Raw genomic sequence first — 21,049 nt, forward strand, 5'->3', positions numbered from 1 at the left:
CCGTAAAGGATATGTTCTCGGATTCGGAGATCGCTCGCCAGTACGCAAATGGCAGAACAAAGGTTACTCATATAGTGAAAGGTAAGTGTTGTTGTTTTTTTTAAAGTAACCAGCAATCACAGTACAGTTAGTAGAACAACTGTGTTTTTATCACTGTGTACTTGATTGGTGTCCTCTGAAATTCAACTATTTATTTTATTTATATATACTATATAATAAATATATATAGCTAGAATTCACTGAAAGTCAAATATTTCATACACACACACATATATATATACATATATATATATATACATACAGTATGTATATATATATATATATATATATGTATATATATATATATATATATATATATATATATGAAATACTCGAGTTGGTGAATTGGCTGTAAATATACTCCTCCCCTCTTAGCCACGGCCCCCGCCCCAACCACACCTCCGCCCCACCCCCCACCTCCCGAAATTGGAGGTCTCAATGTTGGCAAGTATGATTATAAGATATTCAATACACGGTCTGTGGTAATGTTTTACTCTTGCAGATGGACCTTATCATCATCGGCGTTCACTCGAACGAGAATGACGGTCCTCCAGGTAGGGGTGTATCCCTTTATGGAGGATGCCTGTGCGTGACTTTGTTTAACATGTAAAGACTGGTGCACAGTCACCACACAATCCTTGACAGAATTTAAACACCGTCAAGTCAGGTATGTATGATCATTTGTATTCAACATACTATCATTTTAATGTTGTGGTACGGTAAATTGTCATTTCAAATTTGGCAAACTGCCCCCTCCGCTTTGGCACATTAGACTTGCTAGTTGTTGTTCTTGATGTACGCTGTGGTGCTAACAGTAAAAAAAAAACACCAATATATAAATAATTTGCCTTACTTTTCTCACAGTATATCTAAGTATCTATCTATATACAGTACAGGCCAAAAGTTTGGACACACCTTCTCCTAATTCAATGCGTTTTCTTTATTTCCACGACTATTTACATTGTAGATTGTCACTGAAGGCATCAAAACTATGAATGAACACATGTGGAGTTACGTACTAACAAAAAAAGGTGAAATAACTGAAGACATGTTTTATATTCTAGTTTCTTCAAAAACACCACCCTTTGCACTTGCCCTTGCATTGCTTAATCTTTGAGACAAGCATATGCTACTGACAGGATCAACCAGGTAGACCCGCTAGCGCAGTGGTCCCAAAACTACGGCTCGAGAGCCAGATCCGGCCCGCCAGCGTTCGAGATCCCGCGGGAAGTCGTAAGTAAAAAAAATAAATAAATAAAAAAGTCCTTTATAATCCATTTCCTACCGCTTGTTGCTCTCAGAGTCTCCTAGCCGCTCACGCAAATCACATTGTCTAAAAATACATTTTCCAATCGATGACGTGATTATATATATATGTCTGTCTATCTGTGTTGGCCCTGTGATGAGGTGGTGACTTGTCCAGGGTGTACCCCGCCTTCCGCCCGATTGTAGCTGAGATAGGTGCCAGCGCCCCCCGCGACTCCGAAAGGGAATAAGCGGTAGAAAATGGATGGATGGATGGATATATATATATATATATATATATATATATATATATATATATATATAAAGGGTGTGGGAAAAATCGATTCTCATTTTTAAAAAATCGATTTTTTTTTTAATCAATCCAACAAAACAAAACACAGCAATACCATAACAATGCAATCCAATTCCAAAACCAAACCTGACCCAGCAACACTCAGAACTGCAATAAATAGAGCAATTGAGGAGACACAAACACAACACAGAACAAACCAAAAGTAGTGAAACAAAAATGAGGATTATCAACAACACTATCAATATTAGTTATAATTTCAGCTTAGCGGTGATTAAAAATGCCTCATTAAAATTATCCTTAGAAATTTAAAAAAAAAGAAAAAAAAAGAACAATACAGTGGCTTACACTTGCATCGCATCTCATAAGCTTGACAACGCACTGTGTCCAATATTTTCACAAAGATAAAATAAGTCACATTTTTGGTTTGTTTAATAGTTAAAACAAATTTACATTATTGCAATCAGTTGATAAAACATTGTCCTTTAAAATTATAAAAGCTTTAAAAATATATATATACTACTCTGCTAGCATGTCAGCAGACTGTGGTAGATCCTGCTGAAATCCTATGTATTGAATGAATACAGAATCCTTTTAAATCGAAAAAATATCGTTTTTTAATCGAGAATTGCGTTGAATCGAAAAAATCGATTTATAATCGAATCGCGACCCCAAGGATCGATATTGAATCGAATCGTGGGACACCCAAAGATTAGCAGCCCTAACATATATATAAACAGCCCAGCACCCGGCCAAATTATTTTAACCCAATGCGGCCCCGGGTCAAAAAAATTTGGGGACCCCTGTGCTAGCGTGTTTACTGGCTCCTGTAATCCCTGGGCCGGGATTACAGAAGCCACCAAAAGGTGAAATAACTGAAAACATGTTTTATATTCTAGTTTCTTCAAAATAGCTGCCCTTCGCTGTGATTATTTTTTTGCACACTCTCGGCATTCTCTCGATGAGCGTCAAGCACACCTGTGAAGTGAAAATCATTTCAGGGGACTACCTCTTCAAGATCACAGAGAGAATGCCAAGAGTGTGCAAAAAAGTAATCAGAGCAAAGTGTGGCTATTTTGAAAAAAAATTGAATATAAAACATTTTTTCAGGTATTTCACCTTTTTTTGCTATGTACATAACTCCTCATGTGTTCATTCATAGTTTTGATGCCTTCAGTGACGATCCACAATGTAAATAGTCATGAAAATAAAGAAAACGCATTGAATGAGAAGGTGTATACTTTTGGACTGTACTGTACATCTATATGTATCTATGTCTAGATATGGATATAGATATCTACATAGACAGATGTATAAATAAGTACACAAATGCCAAAAATGTTAAAGAAACACCCTGAAATATGTGTTGTGGTGTGGAAAACACTGATACTTTAAGTTGTACCAGAAACTAACCCCTCTTAGGTTGTGAAATTCTATATACTGGACCAACACCGCATGCTAGCTGGTTTTACCTCAAATGATCAGCACACAGAAAAAGAGCATGTAGATACGTGTGAGCTGCGTCTATAGTTTTGTCATCAGTAGAATTCACGCACAATGAAGTGGAGGTGGGAGTTGTTTTCCAAAAATCACCGGGAGACAAGATAAGCGGTTTTTTGTTGGAAAAAGTCAGCAGTTGCAGCTCCTTTCAGCAGACGCTGGAGCTTGTTCATCTTCATCGTTCCCTGGATAGAGGACCTTGGCAGTGAGGCCGCTCTTCACCCCATCCCAGCCATCTCGAGTGACGATGGCACCGATCTTCATCAGCTCATAGATGTCCCTGGTTAACAGCTCGAAGGCCCGGTCAACGTTACTGTTGCACTTGGCCGATGTTTCTACATAGCGAATTCCCAGCTCAGACGCCAGCTGCTCCGCTTCATCCCTCCCGACTCTGCGGTCCTTGTTCAGGTCACTCTTGTGCCCAATGAGAATGTAGACCATTTGGTGGGGCAGGATGTGTTCGCTCACTTCGTGGTGCCACTCCCGTACGTGCTCGAAGGTTTTGCGACTGGTGAGGTCAAACACCAGCAGCCCTCCCACAGAATTACGATAGTAGGATGTCGTAATGGACCTGGTGGGAAAACAAATAATTACATCTCAGTTATTCCAAAAAGTGACACATCACTAAAATTCTTGGTTGACCAAAGATCTGGTTGCTGACGCTAGGGCAGGAAGCAGCAAGCCTACTGGCTCCCTGGTCCTCTTTCACAGATGTGTGAAAATGAAAAAGATGAAATAATTTAAAACAATTTTGTTTTAATATATTTTCTGTTGGAGAAAAAAAACATGACACAAACCTTCCTGTTTGTTCGAAATCCGACTGTTTATATTAAACATGCTTCACTGATGAGAGTATTTGGCAAGCATCGTTTTGTCTTACTAATTTTGGTGGTCTTTGGACTCAACGTACAAAACCCGTTTCCAAATGAGTTGGGAAATTGTGTTAAGATGTAAATATAAACGGAATACAATGATTTGCAAATCCTTTTCAACCCATATTCCATTGAATGCACTACAAATACAAGATATTTGATGTTCAAACTCATAAACTTTTTTTTTTTTGCAAATAATAATTAACTTAGAATTTCATGGCTGCAACACCTGCCAAAGTAGTTGGGAAAGGGCACGTTCACCACTGTGTTACATCACCTTTTCTTTTAACAACACTCAATAAACGTTTGGGAACTGAGGAAACTATTTGTTGAAGCTTTGAAAGTGGAATTCTTTCCCATTCTTGTTTTATGTAGAGCTTCAGTCATTCAACAGTCCAGGGTCTCCGCTGTCTTATTTTACGCTTTATAATGCACCACACATTTTTCGATGGGAGAGTCAGGTCTGGACTGCAAACCGGCCAGGAAAGTACACGCACTCTTTTTTTACGAAGCCACGCTGTTGTAACACATGCTGAATGTTGCTTGGCATTGTCTTGCCGAAATAAGCAGGGGCGTCCATAAAAAAGATGGCGCTTAGATGGCAGCATATGTTGTTCCAAAACCTGTATGTACCTTTCACCATTATTGCCTTCACAGATGTATAAGTTACCCATGCCTTGGACCCATTTCCCCCCCACATCATCACAGATGCTGGCTTTTGAACTTTGTGTCAATAACAGTCTGGATGGTTCGCTTCCCCTTTGGTCCGGATGACACAATGTCGAATATTTCCAAAAAATATTTGAAATGTGGACTCGTCAGACCACAGAACACTTATCCACTTTGCATCAGTCCATCTTAGATGATCTCGGGCCCAGAGAAGCCGGCGGTACTTCTGGATGTTGTTGATAAATGGCTTTCGCTTTGCATAGTAGAGCTTTAACTTCCACTTACAGATGTAGCGACAAACTGTATTTAGTGACAGTGGTTTTCTGAAGTGTTCCTGAGCCCATGTGGTGATATCCTTTAGAGATTGATATCGGTTTTTGATACAGTGCCGTCTGAGGGATCGAAGGTCACGGTCATTCAATGTTGGTTTCCGGCCATGCCGCTTACGTGGTGTGATTTTTCTAGATTCTCTGAACCTTTTGACTATATTATGGACCCTAGATGTTGAAATCCCTAAGTTTCTTTGCAACTGCACTTTGAGAAACATGTTCTTAAACTATTTGATTATCTGCTCACGCAGTTGTGGACAAAGGAGTGTACCTCGCCCCATCCTTTTTTGTGAAAGACTGAGGATTTTTTGGGAAGCTGTTTTTATACCCAATCATGGCACCCACCTGTTCCCAATTAGCCTGCACACCTGTGGGATGTTCCAAATAAGTGTTTGATGAACATTCCTCAACTTTATCAGTATCTATTGCCACCTTTCCCAACTTCTTTGTCACGTGTTGCTGGCATCAAATTCTAAAGTTAATGATTATTTGCAAAAAAAAAAATGTTTATCAGTTTGAACATCAAACATGTTGTCTTTATAGCATATTCAGTTGAATATGGGTTGAAAAGGATTTGCAAATCATTGTATTCTGTTTATTTTTACATCTAACACAATTTCCCAACTCATATGGGAACGGGGTTTGTAGTTTGTTTACATGTACAACTTTCTCTGGTGCTGCCACAGAAAGACACCTTTTATGTCACTACTCCTTTGTCTGATCTTGTCCACCAAACGTTTTATACTGTGCTGAAAGCACAAAGGTGCACTTTGTTGATGTTATTGACTTGTTTGAGTGCTTATCAGGCATATTTGGTCAGTGCATAAGCGCAAGCTAATCGATGCTAACATACTATTTAGGCTAGCTGTATGTACATATTGCATCATTATGCCTCGTTTGTAGGTATATTTGAGCTCATTTTAATTTCCTTTACTTATGTCCTCTGAGTATTAATTTATATTTTATTTTTTTCTCATGACACATTATCTGTATGTAATATTGGCTCCATTTCTCATAATTGTTTGTGTGCCATGTTGTTCCAGACCACAGCAAATGTTACCCAGCTTGCAAAGATTGTAATAAATTCATTAGAAGAAGACAGCCTGCCGTTTCCTTAAACTTGGACACACACATCAATACTTTTGGCCATTCTTAGCCAGTAATTTCCAGAAGTTATCTCATCCTGTGTGAAGCCTCCAATTTACTAATGTTGCAAAAATGTCTAGAATAAAAATTGAAATACATTTCTGTCCACGAAGATTTGCGTCAGCCTTTGATAGTAGGTTAATATAGCTAATATAGACACTTACATCATGTGTTGTCTTCATTATAAGACTTATATAAGGCCTTTAATTTTTTTCGGCTACAGACCGATTTTTTTTCGTTTTTTTTTTTGGTCCAATATTGGTCTTTTAACATTTTGGGTTGCCGACACCTGGGCTTGGATAAGGTGTAGTGTGCGTCACAAAAACAAGCTCGGAAGCAAATCATTGTTAACGACTGAACGTCAAAGGAGCTGAGGAGCTAGAAATGGGCAGATACTGAGGAGGACATGCAAGAGAACCAGGTACTCTTACGGGGGGATAATGCTGATCATGAAGTACATGACAAAGGAAACTCAGAAGTTGACAAAAAGCAGGTTTTGGAGAAAAACCTGTGGCTCAACGCTGAAAAGCTAAACAGTGACTTTGGTCCCATCAGTTTTATCAATCATGGCTCAATGTTATTTTTCATTAGTGGTGAGTACCAATATATGTTATCATTTAATGTGTTTAATAGGCGTGCATTTACTGTAATTTACGAACTATTAGACGCTACTTTTTTACACACATTAAACCCTGTACTTTATACATTGTTTTACACCAGTTTTTCTCAAATGGGGGTACGCGTACCCCTAGGGGTACTTGAAGGTATGCTAAGGGGTACATGAGATTTTAAAAAAATATTCTAAAAACAGCAACAGTTCAAAAATCCTTTATAAATATATTTATTGAATGATACTTCAACAAAATATGAATGAAAGTTCATAAACTGTGAAAAGAAATGCAACAATGCAATATTCAGTGTTGACAGCTAGATTTTTTGTGGACATGTTCCATAAATATTGATGTTAAAGATTTATTTTTTTGTGAAGAAATGTTTAGAATTAAGTTCATGAATCCAGATGGATCTCTATTACAATCCCCAAAGAGGGAACTTTAAGTTGATGATTACTTGTATGTGTAGAAATCTTTATTTATAATTGAATCACTTCTTTATTTTTCAACAAGTTTTTAATTATTTGTATATCTTTTTTTCCAAATAGTTCAAGAAAGACCACAACAAATGAGCAATATTTTGCACTGTTATACAATTTAATAAATCAGAAACTGATGACATAGTGCTGTATTTTACTCCTGTATCTCTTTTTTTCAACCAAATATGCTTTGCTCTGATTAGGGGGTACTTGAATTAAAAAAATGTTCACAGGGGGTACATCACTGAAAAAAGGTTGAGAACCACTGTTTTACACAACAACAAGCTTCATAAGCTGAATACATTAACATATACATATAAAGTACATATACATTTAAACAAACCCAATTTTAAAAACATATACTATAATCATATTATTTGTTATAGTTTCCCAGTGTAGACCTGAGTTTTTCTATTCTGTACCACTATCCATAGGGGTGGGAATCTTTGGACAGCTCACGATCTGATAACAATTCAGGGGCTACGGTTCTATTTTGGATCGATTATTGATACATCTTTAATGTATTTATGACGGACGCCAGCCAGCCAGTGGGGCTTCCCTGACACCTTAAGAGCTTGTGCTGAGTTGGTAGCTAAAACTTTTAGCTCGATGCCTAGCACTCTCGCACTGTCATTCTGAGGACGCAGGATTGAGCCCAGGACAGGACGGAAGCAAGGGCTGGATCAGCTGGGGTTAAGTATGAAAGGCTCCTCTTTTGGCGTATGCGGTAACATGTTGCATCATTTCTGGTTTTCAGATGCGATCGCGCACAGATAAACGTACCTGATTTTCAGTAGAGAACAAAATATTTATGTACTGTAGCAGTCCTTGTTGTTTTACTTTTAGTGCTTTCTAAAACCATAGAATGTCACTCGAATGAAACTTTGCCCTTGGTCACCATAAGGACACAACTCAAGATATCTATGGCCTACCGTGATGTCACACGGCGTGGATATTATTCTCCTGATACTAGTTTCCTGATTCATTAATCTACCCACTAAGTTAAGTGAATTATATTTATATAGCACTTTTCTCTAGTGACTCAAAGCGCTTTACCTTGTGTTCCAGACCACAGCAAATGTTACCCAGCTTGCAAAGATTGTAATAAATTCATTAGAAGAAGACAGCCCTTAGAAGACGCAGCCCTTAGGCCGGCGGGCGCGTCCCGGCGGGCCGCCCGCCTTTTCGGAACCTTGAACCGGCATCCGCTTCCGAGCGGGGGGTTTCGGGCACCCAACTCGCCTCCCTCCCACGGAGGGAGGAGGGGGGTTTAATGTCTCCCGTCCACGCTCCCCGCCCCGGCGGGGTCGGAGGCGGGAGCGCCCGGAGCTCTGGCGCCCCCGGGCGACGTGCCATAACTGAGAAACCCTATGTCGTGGATGTGGCAAAACAAGAGGAAAAACAACTGACAACTCTCAGCGGTGGATCACTCGGCTCGTGCGTCGATGAAGGACGCAGCAAGCTGCGAGAACTAATGTGAATTGCAGGGCACATTGATCATCGACACTTTGAACGCACATTGCGGCCCCGGGCCCGTCCCGGGGCCACGCCTGTCTGAGCGTCGCCTGAATATCAATCGGAAGGGGTGGGGACACGACCCCCCACGCCCCCCCCCCCCCCCCCCCCCCCCCCCCCCCCCCCCCCCCCCCCCCCCCCCCCCCCGGAGCTGGGGTGTCGCAGGACCTCCGGGTCCTTCGTCCCCTTAAGTGCAGACTCGTCGGGCTGAAGGTACACTCTGTCACGGGACCTCGCGGGACCCCCTTTCCCCCTCGGGGCGACACCCCTGTTACGAGCCCTCAGCGTGTGCGGGCGCGGCTGCCGGTGGACCTCGCGTCTCGGGCAGTCCGCGTTACGCGCGCGCGACGGGGTGGCGGGCAGGGTGAGCCCCTGCGTGAGCCACTGCGTTGTGGAGCGAACCCCGTTTACGAGCCCCCCCACTCGGCGCGGGCAGGCGCGGACCGCCTCCGGGCGGAACCCGCGTTACGCCTTGTGCTGCGGTGGGGGGTGGCGGGCGGGTCGAGCTCCACCACGCGACGCGCCTCACAGGCGAACTCACACGTGCTTTCCCCCCTTGCCACGAGCCCCGCGCGCGTGCGGGCGCGGGCGGCCGCCTCCGGGCGGACCCGTCCCGCGTTACGCGCGCCGCCGCGGGGAGGCGAGCAGGAGGGGCCGGCCCCCGTTACGACGTTTCCCCACCCCCGGGCATGTGCGGGGCGCGGCTGCCGGCGGACCTCGTGTCTCAGGCTGACCGCGTTCCGCCGTGCCCCACCCGGGGAGGCGTCGGGCGGGTGTGTGTGCGGAGGTTGGAGGGTTCGGGCGCGCGGGTGCGTAGCCCGGACGGAACCTTCCCCGGGCGAAAACCTGATCTCCACGGGTGAGCCTCCCCGCGGGGGAGCCACCTCCAAAACCAGTGTGGGTGGCACTGGTAGCAGGTGGGTGAAGTGTCTTGCCCAAGGACACAACGGCAGTGATTAGGATGGCAGAAGCGGGGATCGAACCTGGAACCCTCAACTTGCTGGCAGCCAACTCTACCAACATAGCTATACCGCCCCTGCTTATTACCGCCCTGCTTATTTCATTTTTTAACTGGTTATGTGACCATCAGTCACTTCATTTCTGTTGGTTTTCCTTGTTTTTGTATTTACTTCTCATCATTGCTCTTATTTTGTTAAATTTCCTGTTTGTTCCGCGGAGCACTGTTTTTTCCTCACCTGCCGTTGATTGGCAGCCAGTCCACAGCTGCTGCCAATCAGCATATGTCTATTTATGTTTTCACTCGAGCACTCCTCAGTGCTCAAGATCAGGACTCTATGTTTGGAACCTTTGTTTGCAAGACTGCTTCATTTTTCTGTTACATTAGATTAAAACTTTTCATACCCTCTCTTCTCTTCGGTACCTGCATCTTGGGGTCACGAAAACGGCAGCCATGCGAGTTCCTAACAGGTTACTCTCTTTTGTACCGCGGTTCAAGTTAGACTTCAGTTGAAGTGTACAAAACACTTCACATTCAAGCAGGCTTTGCAGTCAGCATAACTTCTCCTCTCCGCCTGCTGGGTTTTTGCTCCATGTGTGTCCGCGCCAGAATCGTTTGTATTACTGTATTTAACATACTTAGATAATCAATATTTGTTTGTCCATCGGTTCAGAACTGTCCACATCCCAATCGAGATGCATCTAACCATTGATCATTTTTACCACCCCTAAATTCCATGTTTTTCTTGTTTGCTTGCCACTTACAAACTTCCATACTTAGTCTTTTTTCACCTTCTGTTACAAATAATAGTTTTTTTGTTACTTTTTAATACTGTTCTCTCCAGCATCTTCCCGGACTGCCTTGGTGCTCCTTCTCTCGTCTTACACCGTAATATATGCTCTTTTACTTGACTTTAGTTCGAGCTCTGTCTGTAATTTTTTGTTTGCACTTTCTCTTTGGCCATGAATAAATACATGTATTTTTGTATACCCTCAAATTAACCTGACTCCCGTGTCTGTGTTGGGCTCCAACCTAGATTAGTGTAGCAGTACAAAACCTTATTACCATGAATTGATTGACGTGGATCCCGACTTAAACAAGTTGAAAAACTTTTTCTGGTGTTACCATTTAGTGGTCAATTGTGCGGAATATGTACTGTACTGTGCAATCTACTAATAAAAGTTTCAATCAATCAATCAATCAATAAATGCAGCGTTCCATTTGAGCTGGGAAGTCAGAATCTGTGAGTTCCTTAAGTTGGCTTTCAAAGATGGCTGCTCTAGTTGTAAACAGCAAAAGAAGCTATGTCATGACGTGGACTTTGGTGAGATTTGTTTTCCCGTGGTGCAAAGCGACTGGACCGGACACAACGTGAAGGTAATGACATTTTTATTTTAAAATTCAAAAGTACAACAAAAACAAAGGGGAACAAACTTAACGCAGGAACAAAACTAACACATAAACAGACTAAGGACATGAAACAAAACTACACTTACTGTGACGTGAAAATCATGAAACTATGGCAAGAATGTGAGCAATAATAAGTGTCAGGAGTGTGGAGCATGAATGTGATGCCGCCAGGCTGACTGCCTGGCAACTACACGCTTAAATAGTGGTGACGTGATTAACAACAGGTGCGTGAGTCCAAATGAATCAGGTGCGTGACATGAGGACAGGTGAAAACTAATGGGTTGTCATGGAAACAAAACATGGAGTGAAAAAACCGGAACTGACAAAATCCAAAAACCAAAGAGAACATAGCCAAACTAAACATGATCACCAAGACATGACAAGCTACTAGTTTTTGTCACACTAAATCAACTGTAGGAGTTGAAATGTTGGACATACGTAAGGGATGAGCGATATGGACGAACATCTATATTGCCAAATATATTGGAGCCTCTTACGATAACAATTTACGTCAAAATATATCTTTTATGACGTATAAACGATGATAGAAAAAAATAGAAAAATTATGATTTCAAAACGGGTTACAGAAGCTATGTGGTAAAATCTTGTTTCATTCCCATATTGTATTATTAATCTACCTATACATTTACTATTAAGTGGTTACCAGCAGGCACAAGACATTAAAACAACGTTGAGAACTTGTTGCATTAGGTTGTGACGTGAGCAAGTGAAACATAACGTTGAAACAACATGCATTTGGCGACGTTTAATCGTTTTGTTTTCTGACATTGATGTGACCATTGAAATTTGGTCATTTTTTAAATTTTAATTCTACAACACAAATACAACGTTAAAACAATATGCTTTTTGACGACATTTATTCAATGTCAGGTTGTAAGGTTTTTTGACCATTTAAATTTGGTAATTTCACAACCAACAACGTTGAGACAACATCACTGTTGAGACAACATCCCTGTTGTCTCAATTTACAAATACAACTATTTTGCAACATTGTTTTCAAAGTCAGTTTTAAAGCACATGTTTGTATAATCAACGTTGTAGCAATGTTTCGTGGCTGCTGGGTACTTTGTGCTGTGACACGGTTCTATTTAGTCTTCCGTTAAAATGTACCAAGCACTTATTCTTCTGATGTTTTGCTAATTTTCATACATTTTGGGCGATACTACAAATTTGGTGATCGATTCAATACCAAGTAGTTACAGGGTGAAGTATCAGATATACCGATGTTCATGATCAAAAATGTTATCATTGATTAAATTATTATCACAACTGTATTTCGAAAATATCAATTAACACTCAAAGCGCAATACTGTAATAGCTTTTGTTGGATTGGCCAACCTTGATTTTTGAAATCATATCTGGAATGCTTACAATTAAGCTTTAATGTAATTCCTAGCTTCGACTTCCAACTTCGGAAGTAAATGAAACACAGCATTGGAACATTAGAAAATAAAAGTGTGCCGGAGCAATTTTGATACATTTTGTACATTAAAAGCTAAATGTTTGTGCAACGGATGCTTAGCATGCTAGCCTGGTCAATGACACAACGACATATAGGCTATTCGGTGGAAATATATTCCCGTTAGCCTGTATGTTGATGTGTCATCTAACCAACAGGGTAACATATTGTAACAAACAGTTCAGGGTGTCACAAGTTACTGAAGAGTGTTAGGTAAGGAGGAGGAGTTTTGTCCCTCTACAGTTGCCGTGGGGCTGTGTTGAAGAGGTCTATGAATGTGGTTGTGGAAGGAGGTGTGTGTAAAGTTTACATTAAAGAAGCGGTGGCTACTGGACCTGCTCTAATTTCTCCCGTTTATTATTTTATTAGATAAGTACACTGTTGGGCCTCAGAAAAATGTAGCCGAGTCTCCTGGGTTCGCCTATAAAGTGTACTTATCTTATAAAATAATAAACGGGAGACATTAGAGCAGGTCCAATTGCCACCGCTTCTTTAATGTAAACTTTACACACACTTCCTTTCACAACCACACTCATAGACCTCTTATGTCACAGCCCTACGGCAACTCTGGAGGGACAAAACTCCCCCTCCTTACCTATCACTCTCCAGTAACTTGTGAAACCCTGAACTGTTTGTTACAATATTTTTTCGACAAATAAAACCTATGTGGATATGGGTAGTGTCAGTGCCTATTTCGTTCTCAATATGCTGATACGTTGAGGAAATGGGTTCCAACATTAGCACGGCTAAATGTGCGGAGATAGCCAACTTAGATGATACAAGAATTCCTCATTCGTGTTTGCATATTGTGGACTACATGTACCAAGTTATATGGCAATCTCAAACATTACAAACAGTAGCGTATAGGCATACCTTGGTAAAATGACTCCCCTTTAGTTTTGGGTGTACATTAGGCTCCAAAGCATGCTCTACTTATTTTCACCAGTATAACCATTGTTAGCATTGGTTGTAGTTTGTTTTAGTCTTTGCTTTCTGATAATACTGATAATAACCATAGGATTGCCATTTGTTGTGATATTGACATACTTTTTCCTAAAAATAGCCTAATTTCGTTGTTAATTATGTTGGTTAGACATTTGTTATTGAAAAAACCCTTGTCTATTCACTTATTATGGTCCCAGCACCTCAACCCCTAGTATGAAGCAGGGGAAGTTTGAAGTTCCTTGGAGTGGCCCAGTCGATCGAGCTGGATTCGGCTGCGTATCTGGCAACCTCAGTCAGGGAGAGTGGGAGGGGAATACAGAATTTTGACTGTGATTGCAGTACCATTTTTGGCCAGATTTTTCCATCCATCCATCCATCCATTTTCTACCGCTTATTCCCTTTTGGGGTCGCGGGGGGCGCTGGCGCCTATCTCAGCTACAATCGGGCGGAAGGCGGGGTACACCCTGGACAAGTCGCCACCTCATCGCAGGGCCCCATATGCCTTTTAAATACCCAAGAAGATGGGGAGGCACATTGTCACCATGTTGCGGCAATGTGTAAAATTCAGGTAAGTGGTAATGATGTGTACCTTTTTAATCTTATAATGATATATAATACATTATGTACATTGCAGACTACAAACATTCCAAAGTAGGTCAGTAGATGCTGTCATGATATGTGGTCTGGATCATGTTTTTTGTTATTTTCTGTCTAAGACTAATTCGGTTCCTGTTATTCGTGCACCCTTGTTTGTTTTCGATAACATGGTTACTCATTATTTCCACCTGCCCGCTCACCTGCTGCACGAGCACTATTCAGAGGCATTATTTAAACCTGCCTTGCCCTCCAGTCAGTGCTGGAGTACTGTTTGCTGTGGACTGCCTTTCTTGTATGCTGTGAGCTATTCCCTGGATCCCGACTCCTGTCCCTATTTGCTGTTTCCTGGTTTGTGTTTTCCTTACCTCTTTTTGAACACTAACACCATGTTTTCATGTACCAAGCCTGTCATCTCTGCATCTTGGGGTCTGTCACCACCACTATGTGACAGATGTAGCTACCTGAAGTAAACATCTGCATCTCAGCGTTCTGACAAAATAGTGTAATATCTAATAATATATCTCATTAGTAATCAATTTCATTTAAAGGCCTACTGAAATGAGATTTTCTTATTCAAACGGGGATAGCAGGTCCATTCTATGTGTCATACTTGATAATTTTGCGATATTACCATATTTTTGCTGAAAGGATTTAGTAGAGAACATCGACGATAAAGTTCGCAACTTTTGGTCGCTAACAGAAAAGCATTGCCTGTACCGGAAGTCGCAGACGATGACGTTACACGTGTGGGGGCTCCTTACATATTCACATTGTTTTTAATGGGAGCCTCCAACAAAAAAGAGCTATTCGGACGGAGAAATCGACAACGTCCCCATTAATTTGAGCGAGGATGAAAGATTTGTGTTTGAGGATATTGATAGCGATGGACTAGAAAAAAATAAAAAAATAAATCAATCCATCCATCCATCATCTTCCGCTTATCCGAGGTCGGGTCGCGGGGGCAGCAGCCTAAGCAGGGAAGCCCAGACTTCCCTATCTCCAGCCACTTCGTCTAGCTCTTCCCGGGGGATCCCGAGGCGTTCCCAGGCCAGCCGGGAGACATAGTCTTCCCAACGTGTCCTGGGTCTTCCCCGTGGCCTCTTACCAGCTGGACGTGCCCTAAACACATCCCTAGGGAGGCGTTCGGGTGGCATCCTGACAAGATGCCCGAACCACTTCATCTGGCTCCTCTCGATGTGGAGGAGCAGCGGCTTTACTTTGAGTTCCTCCCGGATGGCAGAGCTTCTCACCCTATCTCTAAGGGAGAGCCCCGCCACCCGGCGGAGGAAACTCATTTCGGCCGCTTGTACCCGTGATCTTATCCTTTCGGTCATGACCCAAAGCTCATGACCATAGGTGAGGATGGGAACGTAGATCGACCGGTAAATTGAGAGCTTTGCCTTCCGGCTCAGCTCCTTCTTCACCACAACGGATCGATACAACGTCCGCATTACTGAAGACGCCGCACCAATCCGCCTGTCGATCTCACGATCCACTCTTCCCCCACTCGTGAACAAGACTCCTAGGTACTTGAACTCCTCCACTTGGGGCAGGGTCTCCTCCCCAACCCGGAGATGGCACTCCAACCTTTTCCGGGCGAGAACCATGGACTCGGACTTGGAGGTGCTGATTCTCATTCCGGTCATTTCACACTCGGCTGCGAACCGATCCAGTGAGAGCTGAAGATCCCGGCCAGATGAAGCCATCAGGACTACATCATCTGCAAAAAGCAGAGACCTAATCCCGTGGCCACCAAACCGGAACCCCTCAACGCCTTGGCTGCGCCTAGAAATTCTGTCCATAAAAGTTATGAACAGAATCGGTGACAAAGGACAGCCTTGGCGGAGTCCAACCCTCACTGGAAACGTGTCCGACTTACAGCCAGCAATGCGGACCAAGCTCTGACACTGATCATACAGGGAGCGGACCGCCACAATAAGACAGTCCGATACCCCATACTCTCTGAGCACTCCCCACAGGACTTCCCGAGGGACACGGTCGAATGCCTTCTCCAAGTCCACAAAGCACATGTAGACTGGTTGGGCAAACTCCCATGCACCCTCAAGAACCCTGCCGAGAGTATAGAGCTGGTCCACAGTTCCACGACCAGGACGAAAACCACACTGTTCCTCCTGAATCCGAGGTTCGACTATCCGGCGAAGCCTCTTCTCAAGTACACCTGAATAAACCTTACCGGGAAGGCTGAGGAGTGTGATCCCACGATAGTTGGAACACACCCTCCGGTCCCCCTTCTTAAAGAGAGGGACCACCACCCCGGTCTGCCAATCCAGAGGTACCGCCCCCGATGTCCACGCGATGCTGCAGAGTCTTGTCAACCAAGACAGCCCCACAGCATCCAGAGCCTTAAGGAACTCCGGGCGGATCTCATCCACCCCCGGGGCCTTGCCGCCGAGGAGCTTTTTAACTACCTCAGCGACCTCAGCCCCAGAAATAGGAGAGTCCACTACAGATTCCCCAGGCACCGCTTCCTCAAAGAAAGACGTGTTGGTGGGATTGAGGAGGTCTTCGAAGTATTCCCTCCACCGATCCACAACATCCGCAGTCGAAGTCAGCAGAACACCATCCGCACCATACACGGTGTTGATAGTGCACTGCTTCCCCTTCCTGAGGCGCCGTATGGTGGTCCAGAATCGCTTCGAAGCCGTCCGGAAGTCGTTTTCCATGGCTTCCCCGAACTCTTCCCATGTCCGAGTTTTTGCCTCCGCGACCGCTAAAGCTGCACACCGCTTGGCCCGTCGGTACCCGTCCACTGCCTCCGGAGTCCTATGAGCCAAAAGAACCCGATAGGACTCCTTCTTCAGCTTGACGGCATCCTTCACTGCTGGTGTCCACCAACGGGTTCTGGGATTACCGCCACGACAGGCACCAACAACCTTGCGGCCACAGCTCCAATCAGCCGCCTCGACAATAGAGGTTCGGAACATGGTCCACTCGGACTCAATGTCCCGCACCTCCCTCGTGACATGTTCAAAGTTCTCCCGGAGATGTGAATTGAAACTCTCTCTGACAGGAGACTCTGCCAGACGTTCCCAGCAGACCCTCACAATGCGCTTGGGCCTGCCAGGTCTGTCCGGCATCCTCCCCCACCATCGCAGCCAACTCACCACCAGGTGGTGATCGGTAGAAAGCTCCGCCCCTCTCTTCACCCGAGTGTCCAAAACATAAGGCCGCAAATCCGATGACACAACTACAAAGTCGATCATGGAACTGCGGCCTAGGGTGTCCTGGTGCCAAGTGCACATATGGGCACCCTTATGTTTGAACATGGTGTTTGTTATGGACAATCCGTGACGAGCACAAAAGTCCAATAACAAAACACCACTCGGGTTTAGATCCGGGCGACCATTCTTCCCAATCACGCCTCTCCAGGTTTCACTGTCGTTGCCAACATGAGCGTTGAAGTCTCCCAGTAGGACAAGGGAATCACCCGGAGGAGCACTTTCCAGTACTCCCTCGAGTGTACCCAAAAAGGGTGGGTATTCTGAACTGCTGTTTGGTGCGTAAGCACAAACAACAGTCAGGACCCGTCCCCCCACCCGAAGGCGAAGGGAAGCTACCCTCTCGTCCACTGGGTTGAACTCAAACGTGCAGGCTTTGAGCCGGGGGGCAACGAGAATTGCCACCCCAGCCCGTCGCCTCTCACTGCCGGCAACGCCAGAGTGGAAGAGGGTCCAGTCCCTCTCGAGAGAACTGGTTCCAGAGCCCTTGCTGTGCGTCGAGGTGAGTCAGACTATATCCAGCCGGAACTTCTCTACCTCGCGCACTAGCTCAGGCTCCTTCCCCCCCAGTGAGGTGACGTTCCACGTCCCAAGAGCTAGCTTCTGTAGCCGAGGATCGGACCGCCAAGTGCCCTGCCTTCGGCTGCCGCCCAGCTCGCAATGCACCCGACCTCTATGGCCCCTCCTATGAGTGGTGAGCCCATTGGAGGGATGACCCACGTTGCCTCTTCGGGCTGTGCCCGGCCGGGCCCCATGGGGACAGGCCCGACCACCAGGCGCTCGCCATCGTGCCCCAACTCCGGGCCTGGCTCCAGAGCGGGGCCCCGGTGACCCACGTCCGGGCGAGGGAAATCTGGGTTCATTTTGTTGTAATTCCATAGAAGTCAAGTTAAAACAAAAAAAACGCGATTGCATTGGGACGGATTCAGATGTTTTTAGACACATTTACTAGGATAATTATGGGAAATCCCTTATCTTTCTATTTTGTTGCTAGTGTTTTAGTGAGTTTAATAGTACCTGATAGTCGGAAGGGTGTGTCCACGGGTGTCTTGAGGCCAGTGTCTGATGGAAGTCGACGGCAGCCGTATGGACGGCACAAGCTCAGCTGATCTCCGGTCAGAGGCGACTTTTTCCACAATTTTCTCACCGAAAACTGCTGGTTGACATTTGGTCGGGATCCATGTTCGTTTGACCGCTCTGATCCATAGGAAAGCTTCACCTCCGGGACTTTTAAACAAGGAAACACCGTGTGTTTGTGTGGCTAAAGGCTAAAGCTTCCCAACTCCATCTTTCTATTTTGACTTCTCCATTATTAATTGAACAAATTGCAAAAGATTCAGCAACACAGATGTCCAAAATACTGTGTAATTATGCGGTTAAAGCAGACGACTTTTAGCTGTGTGTGTGCGCAGCGCTAATATCTCCTAACAGTCTGTGACGTCACGCATACACATCATCATTCCGCGACGTTTTTAACAAGAAACTCCCGGGAAATTTAAAATTGCAATTACCAAATTGCAATTTTAAATTTCCTGGGACTTTTTTTCTAGAAAACGTCGCGTAATGATGACGTGTACGCGTGACGTCACGGGCTGTAATGAATATGAGCGCTGTATACACACAGCTAAAAGTCGCCTGCTTCAACGGCATAATTACACAGTATTTTGGACATCTGTGTTGCTGAATCTTTTGCAATTTATTCAATTAATATTGGAGAAGTCAAAGTAGAAAGACGGAGTTGGGAAGCTTCAGCCTTTAGCCACACAAACACAGGGTGATTCTTTGTTTAAAATTCACGGAGTTGAAACTTTAGTATGGATCACAGCGGACATGGATCCCGACTACATGTCAACCAGCAGGTTTCGGTGAGAAAATTGTGGTTAAAAAGTCGCCACTTACCGGATACCAGCTGTGCTTGAGCCTCTTGTACAGCTGCCGTCGACTTCCCTGAGACACTGCGCGTCAACACCCGGCCGTGGACGTACACTTCCGACTATCAGGTACTATTAAACTCACTAAAACACTAGTAACACAAGAGAAAGATAAGCGATTTCCCAGAATTATCCTGGTAAATGTCTCTAAAAACATATGAATCTGTCTCAATGCGACGCGATTGCAATCGCGTTTTGTTTTTATTTAACTTTTTTTTTTTTTTTCTAGTCTGTCGCTATCAATATCCTCAAACACGAATCTTTCATCCTCGCTCAAATTAATGGGGAACTTGTTGTTTTCTCGGTCTGAATAGCGGTTTTTGTTGGAGGCTCCCATTAAAGTCAATGTGAATATACAGTATGAGGAGCCATCAACATGTGACGTCATCATCTGCGACTTCCGGTAGAGGCAGGGCTTTTCTCCAGTTGCGAAGTTTATCGTTGATGTTCTCTACTAAATCCTTTCAGCAAAAATATGGCAATATCGCAAAATGATCAAGTATGACACATAGAATGGACCTGCTATCCCTGTTTGAATAAGAAAATCTCATTTCAGCTACCGGTAATGTCAATAACAAAAAGTTGTGGGCTGTAGATGGTCCCCTGGGCCGCACTTTGGACACCATTGCCTGTAAAAGGCCATAAGAGCTGCCAGGGACACTGCAATAAGCAGAATAAATGAAACCATGCTAATATTAATAATAATGATAAAAAGGCATGGGTTAAAAAGACATTGTCAGCAGGAAAAACACGGCAAATGTGTGGCCTTGTTTTATGACGACACATAATCTGCCAAACGCGACGATTGCAGCCTTGTTGTCTGTCACAGTTTACACAAAATGACAAATAGGCCTATATTTATTTATTTTTTTAAATAAATTGATGAATGGATGGATTTATATAAACAGTGCGTTGCTTTATTAAAACACACACACACACACACACACACACACACACACACATACACGTGCACGTACATGACCGCAATGAATGCGCGACTCCTCCAAAAGACGCCAAATGATGATTGATAAATTTTCCGAAAGCTTTCCTACCGGAATCGTTCCTGGCCTGCCGTGTCCCAAAGCTGCAGCTTGATTTTCACCCCCGGCTCGATATCAAGCGAACGGGCATAAAAATCCACGCCGACGGTGGGATCGGCGACGTCACTGTAAACGCCATCGGTGAAGCGCTTCAGCAGCGACGACTTCCCCACCGTCGAATCCCCTAACAATATCATCCTAAACTGATATTGCCACAAAATATCCATTTCATGACTCAACGAGGTGCCACCGATGTGAGGAACAAAGCCCGCCGCCGACCTTCTTCGCATGAAGACCAGCAGACGCGCTCAGCACAGCAGGTGTCCAAAGGTCGGCCGGGGGGCCATATGTACCCACGCAGATCCTTTTGTTGACCTTCGACTTCTTACAAAAACACATTACATTTTAAAAAAAATACATTATCAATGCCATGTGTTGAGAGATAATTGCAGTCATTTGTCACCAAAACAAAGGACCTGATTTACTAAGATCCAGGGGCGTCACTAGCTTTTAAGGACAGGGGGGGCTTAGCCCCCAGGACAGGGGTAGGGAACCTATGGCTCTAGAGCAGGGGTCGGGAACCTTTTTGGCTGAGATAGCCATGAAAGCCAAATATTTCAAAATGTATTTCTGTGAGAGCCATATCATATTTTTTAACACTGATTACAAATAAATACGTGCATTTTTAAGTAAGACCAACATTTTTAGAGTATAATAAGTCTCTTATTCTTTTT

At 44.0% G+C, this 21,049-nt stretch overlaps 1 protein-coding gene and 1 non-coding gene across 2 annotated transcripts; one reads left to right on the top strand and one right to left on the bottom strand.

Moving 5' to 3' along the window:
• Positions 1 to 1,560: 1,560 nt before the first annotated feature.
• Positions 1,561 to 20,657, bottom strand: rab42a (RAB42, member RAS oncogene family a). Its single transcript, XM_061908375.1, has 2 exons — positions 20,328 to 20,657; positions 1,561 to 3,665 (listed from the first exon to the last, which is right to left on the bottom strand). The coding sequence occupies exons 1-2, from the start codon at positions 20,603 to 20,605 to the stop codon at positions 3,224 to 3,226; spliced, it is 720 nt and encodes a 239-aa protein (XP_061764359.1). The 5' UTR covers positions 20,606 to 20,657; the 3' UTR covers positions 1,561 to 3,223.
• LOC133558471 (5.8S ribosomal RNA) lies at positions 8,611 to 8,764 on the top strand. Its single transcript, XR_009807953.1, has one exon. It is a non-coding gene; the product is annotated as a 5.8S ribosomal RNA (ribosomal RNA).
• Positions 20,658 to 21,049: the final 392 nt, after the last annotated feature.

This window comes from Nerophis ophidion, linkage group LG08 (assembly GCF_033978795.1).
Source record: "Nerophis ophidion isolate RoL-2023_Sa linkage group LG08, RoL_Noph_v1.0, whole genome shotgun sequence".
In the NCBI taxonomy this organism is placed as follows: Eukaryota; Metazoa; Chordata; class Actinopteri; order Syngnathiformes; family Syngnathidae; genus Nerophis; species Nerophis ophidion.